We start from the raw sequence: 11,496 nt of genomic DNA, 5'->3' as shown, positions 1-11,496 counted from the left end.
TCTCTGTGTGTGTGTTAGAGGGGCAGGAGGTGGGGTTACATTTAGATGTCAGTAGGAAGAAAAAGGAAAACTGAAAGAAAGTCCTGACGCTCGGGGCGTGCAGCAGCAGTCAGGCCTACAGGAGGGGCCGGGACAGATGAGGGAAGTTGTTTCTTGTTAAAATCTGCACAGGTCTGTCCTGCTGCAGTTACTGCACACATATTCTGAGGCAGGGCTTGTTGGAGGAGGGGGAGAGGAGGAGCTGCCCCACCTTGCAGGCCACCGACTCTGGGAGATTAAAAGCCAACATCTGAAGCCTTATGTTTTAGTCTCTTTTCTCCGCATCGCCCTGGGCCCTCGGCTGTGCTGGACATGCTGGGGTCTGAGGCAGAGACCTGTATGATGGTGTCATTACGGAGGCTCCTGGATCAGATCCTTCATGGCGAATTCTCGAAAGCCACTATGGCTGTCCTGCTCCCATCTGCTTACCTGGGGCTGGCTATGCTTGTGTTGTACAGGGGAGGGTGAATGTTTTCTTGGGAGGGCCCCCTGCAAACAGGACCTGGCCCTGCATCTATCCTGAGAAAGGGCTCCCCTGGCACAGTGCCCTCTGCTGGCATGTTCTCACAGCTCCTAAGCAGACCAAAGGCTTGGCCTCACTGTTGTTTGGTCCTCTTTGTGACTTGACTGACAGATAAATGGCAACGCTGTCTTCTTGTCACCCCGACAGTGGAAGGCTGATCTGTGTTTTCCCAGGCATCTTTCTGCTTCCAGTCTTCCTTCCTCACTACCCTCCTGCAGTTCCAGTCCTAACCAGAATGTTCCTGTCCACTGAAGAGGCAGAGCTGCCATCTGGTAGCAGGGCAGGTGCCCACGCTCCCCTGGAGACTTGGGACCTATGACCACACTGGGGCTGCAGGACCCAGAAGACAGGGAAGCTGCCACCACCTGAGCTCACAGCCCCACTGCCCAGACAGCTTCCTGAAGGCAGGGCAAAAATGCCTAGCCAGAAGCCCTGATCAGAAGAAACGACTCCAACTCACTTGGCCTGACTCGGGGCAGAGTGAGATTGCCTAGCTAGCAGCACCCTGCCAGTGTCCTCTCTTCCTGTCCAGTACAGCCTCTAGCTGTGGACAGTGCTGGATACCACTTTTAGACAGCCTGAGGACCCTGGGCGTGGCCCAGGTCAAGGGCTGCTGGCTGTGCTCTGTGTCCTCTCATTTGCTGGGGACCTCAACACTAGGGTCATACGGGAATAGGGCACTAGTGTTCCAGGATTCTGTACCACAATGGCTAGAAGCAGAGGACAGGAGTATAGGGAGGGGACAGAGGACTAACGTGAAGATGGCAGCGATAGTAGCGGGTGGGTGTAGTAGCGGGTGGGTGTGGGATAAAGGCCAAAAGTGCATCACTTGTGTAGAAACCAGAGCTTAGATAAATAAATAAACAAGATTTTCTCTGAGGGGTAGTCTTATATGGAAGAGAAATGGAAAGAAAGCAGAATGCTAAGCCTGCCAGCGACTTTCACGTATTTGCAGTGTGAACGCTGTGAGATGCTGAGCAGGGAAGACCCGATGATGGAGGAGAACATCTGGTCCTTGTCCTGGATGCCACTCGTGTCTACCACGGTCCCCAGGCAAATACTTGCCTGGGACAGAAGACAGTCCTCAGTGCTCGGGACACCTCTTCAGCCTGGCTGGAAGGTGACTGCTTCCTCTCACCTCACCCCCCCCCACCAAAATGAAGCTGCCGTAAATCTTGGGCAAGCCAGAGCAACTGTTGCCGGGAGCTCTGAGTCTCCCCGCACTCAGCGCCTCCCAAATGCTACGCATGTGCACGTCAGAGAGAACAATTCCAGTTTAATTTCCTGCAGTGGCGTATAAAACAGATTAAGGAAATATGAAATTGGAGCACGCTCGGTTTGGGGAAAGCATCTCGCTTTCCATTAAATTTTATTTTTTAATGGCAGCATTTAAAGGGAGCCTGCATACAATCAGGCACAGAGGATTCATTTGCAGCCTCCAGTGGGATGTGCTGCACCCACGTACAGATTCTAAATGTCACACCGGAAATGGCAATGTAGATTGTCTGCCACATGAGAGGCGCAGGGCTCTCTGCTGAGAAATAAAGAAAAGGGCCCCAGAACTGATTTCCATCTCATCCTATTTTTTAAAGTAATTTTAGAATTGTGGCCATGTATTAAATAAAATGAATGAGATCAAATTATGATTTAAAGTTGGAAACAATATGGCTTTCTTATTAATTTTTAATATAAATATATTAAGCTTATCAAGGATCTCATATGCTTTCTACTGTGAGCCTGGGGAACGCAATAAATGACTTCCCCAAGCATGATTTAAATATGGATATAAAAATCAGAAGGAAAAGAAACATGTGCAAGATAAGGGCCTTTAGCTCATGTCACCCCAGGGGACACTGAAGAGAGTTCTCCTCTTCTGTCCATCCCAGGAAGAAAGCCGTGTGTGTGCTGGGGGAGGTGGCCTGGGCATTCAGGAAGGGACATGCAGTGGAGTTATACCCACAGGCCACTCCAGAGCCACTGAGCCCCTTTGCAATGGGCAGCAGGAAACCCCAAAGCCTCTGAGGACCATGTGAGCTCAGCAGCCTCCCTCCAGACCCCATTCCACTCTGCCCCTTAAAGACTCATTGCAAGTGTCTGTTCCCCTTGCCGGGAATGTGCTGGGGGAGGAGAGACCACTTGTCTACTCATTGGCCCTGTACTGGCAGGCAGTTCCAGTGAGTCTGGGTTCCTGCTGTGGAGGGGCGGGAGGGGCTGTGGCCCTGTCAGTCTGGACCTATGAGGTCATCACGGTGAAGGCAAAGTGCTCGGATGCCCACAGGAGGAAGGGTTACAGGTGTGATGAGCCCAGGGTGCCCATCAGCAGCAGAAAGAACATGCCAGGAAGAGGTGCTATTGTTGGGACTGGAGGGATGGTTCCATGGATAAGTACGTTGAATGACACTACTCTTGCAGAGAACCTGAGTTCAGTTCCTGGCACCCACAAATCAGCCCACAGCTGTCTGTAACTCTAGTTCCAAGAGATCTAATGTCTTTTTCTGGCCTCCATGGGGACTGCATGCATATGGTACATACACATACATAGAGTTGTTATTGTGGTACTATCTTTATATAGTAATGTTTTAAAAGACTTACTTATTTCTATTTTATGAGTTGAGTGTTTTGCCCAAATGCATGTAGGTACACTGAATGCTTGTCTAGTCCCCTCAGAAGCCAGAAGAGGGCAATGGACCCCCTGGAGTTGAAGTTACAGATGGTGTAAGATACCATGTGGGTGCTGGAAACTGAACTGAGATCCCTTGAATCTCTCCAGAATCAACTCAATAAGCATTAACATAGTTCCCGAGGGATCTGAAGGAGTCACACACGTTCCCAGGACGTTGGTGTCATCAAATGAATACATTTAAGCCATGACTCGGGCAGCAGTAGTGGTGGGACACTCCCTCAGATAGAAGGGGAAGCAGATATTTGTTCTGTTTCCAAGTATTGTTTTAATTTCTATTTTGATTCCACTGGGGTTAGAGAATTTACTTTGTGTGACTCTTACACTTATGAACCTTTTCCATTTATTGGTACTTGTTTAATGACCTGGAAGATGGCATGTGTTCTACTCTACCTGTGTTCTTTACACACTTGCAAAGGACGTCACGTCTCTCCCGCCCTTGTTGAGGAGGGCATTTTATAAACATCGCTAAGGCCCGACTGACCAGTGGGAGTAATAAATTTTCCTCCGTCTTTGTCGGTTTTCTGCCTAGTCGTTCCCGTCAACTGTAGATGGCGAGGCTGCACACTGCTTCTCTCCTTGCGGTTTTCTAGTTCCTGTCAGATCTATAGGTTTGGTTTGGTTGGGGTTTGAGACAGAATTTGCTGTGCTACCCAGACTGCTCTTGAACTTGCTAGGGTGCACAGGCTGGCCTCCACCTAGTAACCCTCCTGTCTCGGGCTCCATAGCAGAGCTCTACAGGGTTCCCCCCACACACACTGTTTGAAACCATGCAGTTTGGGGCAGGCATGTTTGGTGTTATCATAGCTTCTAAGTAGATGACTACATTTCCATTATGTGATGCCCTTGGTCTCCAGAAAAGTTTTCTTTGCCATGAAGTCTACTTATACAATATTAATATAGCCACTCCAGCTGTCTTTTGATTGTTTTCATGATGTGTTTTCTATTTTTTTTACTCTCAATCTGTCCATATCATTATATTTAAAAGAGTTTCTTATAGACAGTACATACTTGGGTTACTTTGGAATACATCTATTCTATTAATCTTTACCTTTTAGAGTATTTAGATAACTTACATAGATTATATCATTCACAATGTAGTTATTACTACATTAGAATTTAAATATATAATTTTATTTTTTGTTTGTTCTTTCTTCCTTTTTGGTATTTGTTTTCTTTTTTGAATCCCCCTGCGTTCCCATATATATTTTTTAACATGTCATTTAAAGATTTTTTTTTTTTTATGTAGTGACAAATCCCCATGTAGTCTAGGCTCGCCTTGAACTTGCTGTATAGGTAAGAATGATCTTGAACTTCTCAGTCTCCTGCCTCTCCTTCTCCGGTGCTGAGGTTACATGGGTGCACCACCACATTCCTGTAAGGAGATGCTGGGGATCAAACCCCAGGCTCGTGCTAGGCAAGCACTCTACCAACCGAGCTACGGCACCCGTCCGTAGTGTCTTTGAGTACATTCCTTTACACGGCATTTTAAGAAGCGGTTGCTTTAAGCCCCCGCCTCTTTTCTCATTAGAGACTAGTGGTGTCCTCACTTTAGCATTTGGAATCTGGTACAGAGACCTCCCTCTTCTCTGTCTTTTACCTTCCCCCTTGAAGTGTAATTATCCAGCTGCTTTCACTACTTACTTCTAGAATCACCTCAGACTGCACTAGAAGTTTGGCTTTGACTGTAGCACAGAAAACTAGAGGGAAGAAGGACCAATCCACTTACTCACACATTTGCTTACTGCGGTCTTTCTTCCTGACGCTTCGATATTCCTTCTTCTATTGTTTTCCTTTGGTTTTAGAGGATTTGGGCGTCAGTTCTTTTAGGGGAGATCGGATGGTAATGAGGTCTTTTAATTTCCCTGAGACTGTGAACTGCTCGATCTCCTTCTCAACGTCTGGCAGAGGCTATTACTGAATTTGGGTTTGGGGGTTGTCAATTCTTTCCTCCCAGTACACTTGAAAACAGTGTGCCATTTTGAAGGCTTTCTGGTGAACCACTCCGATTCAGGTTGTTCTTCCCCTATCGGCAGGATTCATTTGATCCTCTTGCTACTCTGAGGATTGGCTTGGGATTTTAGTTCTATTTGAGTAACAGATCTGGGTGAGAATGTCTTTAGGTTTAATTTGGGGGATTTACTTTTGCCAAATTCAGGTAGTTTTCCATCACTTAAGAAAACTGCTGGGGCTCCTGCTCACTAAGAAATACGTTCACTCCAGTACAAATTTGTCAGGGTGGATGGCACATGTTTCTGTATTTGGCACCATCAGGGGACACATAAGACACATCAGTCCCTTGAGGAAGCCCCATTCCCCTTGGGGTAACACCCCAAGATGAAGGATGGAGTTGTTCAAAAGGAAGACCGGTTGTGACCCCAAGCTATAAACACAATTAATAAAGGTTCCAGACAACAGGATCATAGTCTCCAAATGCTTGAGACTGGCAAGCCTACCCTCAACACCGCCTCAACCACGTATCTAAACAACTCCATAGAAGAGTTGTTATCCTCACCTAAAAAATAAAACCATAATCAGAGAGACTAAGTGTCTCACTTCAAGTTATAAAGCTACATGGTCGCACTAGAACCTGAGCCCGTGACTCTAAACCTGGCACCCTTGGTGCTCTGCCATGTTGCCAGGGGACATATTTGCTCTTGGGGTTCTCATAAGAACATACCAGAAGCTTGGAGACTTATCTCAAGTCAAACAGTGTTCAGAAGAAGCCTGGGCCTGTCTAGAGTGAGACAGGCTGTCTTGGGTGAGACCGTGTTCTCAAATCAGAAGCATGGCCAATGACCCCAGGTCCCTCCCAGAACAGCCTTCGCTTGGCCTTCCTCAGCACTCACGCTTGGGCTTATTTCTGGTGCCAAGAGCAGGGACTGCCGGGCAGACTTCCAACAGAAGCTTCTGGATAGGGTGTGGCAACCTCCCAAGAAGGGGACAGGCATGAGAGAGGGTAGAAGTATTACAGCAACAGGAAGGCTATCAGAAGGATCTGGCCATGGCCTGCAAGAATCCTCCACGAAAGCTATATTACCCATAGGCCCCCCGCTGTCTGCATGGATCATGGTAGTCTTTGCAGCCGAGGGTGTTTAATGCCCCCAGCGGAAGCTCTACAATGATGGCAAGAATTCAGCCCCTGGTGAAGAGCGGAAGAGGGCCAGACATGCTCTCATGTCTCCCCAGCTTGCCTCCACAATGGCATCAGAAATTCAGCTAGGCTTGAAGGCATTTCTGAATACTGAGTGTTTCCAGGAAGCATCATCTCCTTAAAAGGGACAGTTGAGAGAAGGGAGGAATCTTGCATTCTAGTGTGGATTCTTAAAACCTTTCCACATGTCTGTCTCCTCCATTAAACTGTGGGGATGATAATGGGTCTCATTCTAAGTAGCAGCGCTATTTAATCAGCAACTCACATTGAATTAAGCAGAACACACAGAACTGGCTGTGCCTCCAAGTCAGTGTTGATACAGGGCAACCATTCTAGCAGTGGGGAGAGGAAAGGGGAGATGCAGAGTCTAGAGACGGAGGACCAGGTCCTGCCTACCGGAAGAAGAGACATACCGTGTTCAGAGAATGTGGAGAAGGGGGATCTGTAGGTCAGGGCACACGTGTTGTGGTGTTCTGAGACTCACACCAGTTTGTAAGAGTGACTATGAAAATCATAATTAGGAGCCCAGGGAGAGGGTTCAGTAGGTTAAGTGTCTGTCATGCAAGCATGAAGACCTAAGTTTGAGCCCTAGAGCCCATGCTAGAAGCGGGGTGTAGATGAGTGGACTTGTAATCCCCAATGCTGGGGAGATGGAGACAGTCAAGTCCCTGGTGCTCACTGGCCAGTCGGCCTAGTCCAATCAATGAGCTGCAATTCAGAAAAATCCTATGTTTCCCCCAAATAAGGTGGATGGCTCTTGAGGAACGACAGCTGGTTGACCTCTGGCCTCCACATGCATGTACACACACTTATACAAGCACCTACACACATGTGTGTGTGCACATGCACACATAATACACAAGTAGGTTGATTCTGTACTGGCAGTGTAAAATGAATTACATTTGGGTACATTCCTACCACAGAAATTGGCAAGTGGTACAAATGTTTTTAGACATGGTTGTTAAACATTTTCCAGCATATTCGTGTGTGTGTGTGTGTGTGTGTGTGTATGTGTGTGTTTGTGCCCACACACTAAAACAGAGCTTGGCAATTACCAAGCAGAGGCCTGGCAACAGCTAGAGGAAGGTACACCAGGCAGAACCCGAGTCTTGGCACACTCACCAGCCTCAGATTCTTCATGGCTTGGGGGAACATGCCTTGATGCAGCTGTAGCTTGCCAACTTTCATCACTTGCACACCTCGGACGGGGTGGCTTCCGGGGAAAAAGATCCTGGAAGAGATCAGAAGGGCAAACAGTGTCAGTAGCTCTCACCTTCGCAGCCAGTGCTGCATCGGAAGACTGGGGAACAGGGGAATAGCTGGCTGTGGCTGTTAATCAGCTCCTGAAGGGAAATTAGTGTGTGATCCAGAAGCCAGTGCTGAGAGGAACTGATTTATAACAATCTTTCTTCAGATCCCTAGAATCCTTCTGCCCTGGGAGTGGGGTGGGGTGAGACAACTGGATGGCTTTATGGTTAACACTAGAAAAGAGAAATCCACCTGGACCTCTGCAATTACATCTAGAGGATCCCGCACTGCATTCTGGAATATGAATCTGATCCAGGTCCTTCTTTACACGGAGTTGCAACACTAGCCTGGCTCCATCAATGTGTGTGTGTGTGTGTGTGTGTGTGTGTGTGTGTAAAATACAAGGGATCTGCTCCACAGGAGCATTTAAGCACAGGCTGCATGGGCTCACACATGTGTGTGTGTGAAATACAAGGGATCTGCTCCACAGGAGCATTTAAGCACAGGCTGCATGGGCTCACAGATGAGGAGTGGCGGAAGCAGGGAGAACACAGGGCCAGTATTTTCTAAGAGATGGCTCTAACGATGGCCACATGACCATCAGGCAGGGCCTCCCTCCTCTGGAGAAGAGGACTGGGGGTGTTCCCACATACCACCACTATATATTTGTTGACTAAATGGGTGAGAATTTCTTTGATTCCAAATAGAAGCTGCCACAGCTCCTCTTCAAAGCCCTTTGTGGCGCCCATCACGGTCCACCTTCCTCCAGCTCCTGTGTGCTCACTTTCTCTCACCACTGGTTAAGATACCCCGGTCTGTATGTGTTCTCACCACACCTAACATGCAGAACTCAACTCATATGTAAGGTCTTTGGTATTGTTTCAGTTCCTTCTCCTGTTCCTGTAATAAAATGCCATGACAAAAGTAACTTAAAGGAGGAAGGATTCACTGACTGACAGTTCCAAGCGACAGCCCATCCACACTCAGAAGAAGATAGCAATAAACGCATCCATGCTGCTACTCAGCTTGCCCTCCCCATTCTACACAGCATGGGAGCTCGAGCCCAGGGAATGGTCCTGCCCATCATTAAGGGGGTCCCTCTGCCACATCGACACAATCAAGACAATTCCCTACAGACCTTCTCAGAGGCTGACCTGTCGACAGCCCTGCAGAGGGGGGCCCAGGGACATGTCTCCTGGCTGTCAAGTTAGCAATTAATACCGACTGTCACAGGCGTAAAGCACAGCATAGGATGGGCGTGGTGGATCAAGAATGAGGACTCAGCACTGTGTCGTATCATACTGGATCCCACAGCATTGTCTACTCTGCCTCCAACAGGCTCTAGGCCAGTGGTTCTCAACATTCCTAACACTGCAACCCTTCAATACAGTTCCTCGTGTGGTGACCCCTGACCATAAAAGTATTTTCATTGCTACTTCATACCTGCGATTTTGCTACTGTTATGAACTGTAATGTATAAGTTTCTGGCAAACAGAGGTTCACCAAAGGGGTTGTGACCCCACAGACTGAGAACCAGCACTCTAAGTGAACGCCAAGTTTCTGATGTCTATGAAGGATCATGTCCGGGCTCGAGGGGAAATACCACTCTGGCCGGACATGAGTGTTTTTCTCAAGGCCCAGTGATCCCACCAGACACAGAGAAACATTCATACGAGAGTTAAAACAACATTACAGGAAGGAGAGTAATTTAGTGCTCAAATCCTGTGAGTCATATACTCAGTTCCAATTTGTTAGCCTGAGTGGAGGGAGAAAATGATGGAGTAGCCAATGGAGAGAAGTGACGGGCGGCTGGGCGGACTGGAGAAGGACATGTGCAGTAAGCTGGTACCCAGAACTTGAAATGTCTGTGCTAGAGGAAGAAGGATGGGCATTTAGAGAACCAGGAAGAGTAAGCAGGACACACTTCTTATGTGGAGACGGAGGCACCTGTCTTTATAGCCCAGGGGCACACATGGTCCAGGAGCTGATTTAGACAGTCCTGGCCCCGTGTGGCTCTGCTTCAGCTGCCTTTCATCTGTGAGGCCACTCAATCCACGGGAAAGCTCTCCTATGTAACAGCTCCTCTGCACCTCCTCCGTTCGCTTCAGCCCCTCCCCATGAAATTGGATATAGAAACCTATCCATTCCTGCTCTTAAAAAGGGAGATTGGCAACCCGGGGGCAAACGCGGTGCCACAGAAGGCGGCCCACGCCTCTTTAAAGACCCAGAAAGGGAGGAGAGTGGGAACAAAGCAGACACCTGGGTCCCTGATCACCTTCATCTCTGGTGTATGCTACGGGGTCACCCATTTCACCTCTTGTCCCTTCCAGAATGAGCATCATTATGGAGTTGTATGGAAATGATTTCGAGAGCCTCAGACAAAAGGCTTAAGTGCAGGACGCCATTATCAGAAGGTAATTGCCCCAGACACGTTCCCCGGAAAGCACACCTGGATTTGGGGTTTTATTTTATTGCTGTGAATATGGTATAGTTAAATTTAAAGGCCAAAAAGTAATTTTATACTAATAATCTCTCCACTAAGTGGGTGTCTGTCATGTCACAGAGCAGGAGGAAAGAAAATCTTTCGGTTCGGCGATGGCGGAGAAAGTGGTGCATAATTACGCCGTGACAGGTACTTGCCTCGGTCACCGGAACATTGAAAACTGAGTGGAGTTTCTTAAGGGAGGGCGAAGAGGAGGTTCCTGTGGGGAGCGGGGGTGGGGGTGGGACGCCCACACAAAAATTCAGTGAGCTGGCTCTTAGTTGGGGTCTGCCAGGGACTTTGGTTCCTGGAGGTCTCCCAGCTGACATGGAACTGGAGTCATGATTACTGGCTGGAGCAGCACCCCGGGGAGCTGAGAGGGGGGCTCACTCATGCTGGGTGGCCCACCTGGGGTGTGGGATTTCCATGAACCTCCCACACAGGGAAGTGATGAGGGTGGAGGGTCTGTTGGTCTTCACCTACAGGGCTATCAGATGTCAATCAAGGCTACAAAGAGAGCCTGAAGGTTTGCTGGGGAGGAACAGGAATGAGGGTGTGAAAGTGAGGGGGGACAGCGTAGCTGTGAGATGCCGGATTCTGGGTCCAGGACTTTCAGGCTCTGCATTCTCATCCTTGGTGGACCCAGAGCTAAGCTGGAGAAATAAGGATTACGTCACAACATAGGCAGGGGCATGAGTATCCCTCCCTCCCCGAGACACAGCACAGACATTGGTGCTTGGGGAGCAGCAAGGACCACAGTGACTTGGGGAGCAGGCAAGAGGGAGATAGTTTAGACTGAGAAATGGGGTGCTGGGTTCAGCCTGTGGGGCACGGGGTAGGGCAAGGCACTCTACCCGTGGTTGGGAGGCTGGATGCAGATCTGGAGGGGAGGGGTCTGAGGCCAGGCTGTCCACTGCAGACAAGCCCAGCTCCCACGTCTTCTATCAATGGCATGCTCTCGAGGGCGTGAAGAAAGCTTCACCAGATAGGGAAGACCGAGAACTGGAAAAGAAGCCCTCATGTCAGAGACACTAGGGTTAAAACTGGTCACAAAAAAGAAGGATTTGAGACAAACAAGGTCATAGAGTTGATTCAACAGGACCGGAGGGCCTGCTAGGATACACAGCCCCAGACTCAGAAACACCTCAACAAAAGCACGGGAGAAGCATATAACACCACGGTCAGCTTACAGGGCATTGTGTTCATCTGAGCATTACACATTTTCTTTTTATAAGAACGAGCTTTGGGGGAGCCTAGGCAGTTTCGATGCTCACCTTACTAGACCTGGATGGAGGTGGGTGGTCCCCATAGGTCAGGGAACCCTGATTGCTCTTCGAGCTGATGAGGGAGGGGAACTTGATAGGGGGAGG

The 11,496-nt window shown here is 48.7% G+C and overlaps 1 protein-coding gene across 1 annotated transcript in view; it reads right to left on the bottom strand.

Moving 5' to 3' along the window:
* The window catches only part of Smyd3 (SET and MYND domain containing 3), a 567,552-nt gene that overhangs the window by 4,458 nt on the left and 551,598 nt on the right, over nucleotides 1-11,496 (bottom strand). Inside the window, exon 11 of the mRNA XM_005348982.2 lies at nucleotides 7,519-7,627. Within this exon, the coding sequence (XP_005349039.1) occupies nucleotides 7,519-7,627 (109 nt within the window). The remainder of the gene's footprint in view (nucleotides 1-7,518; nucleotides 7,628-11,496) is intronic.

This window comes from Microtus ochrogaster, chromosome 6, assembly GCF_000317375.1.
Source record: "Microtus ochrogaster isolate Prairie Vole_2 chromosome 6, MicOch1.0, whole genome shotgun sequence".
Taxonomy (NCBI): domain Eukaryota; kingdom Metazoa; phylum Chordata; class Mammalia; order Rodentia; family Cricetidae; genus Microtus; species Microtus ochrogaster.
Note: the sequence above shows the minus strand (reverse complement) of the source record. Positions and strands in the feature narration are given on the sequence as shown.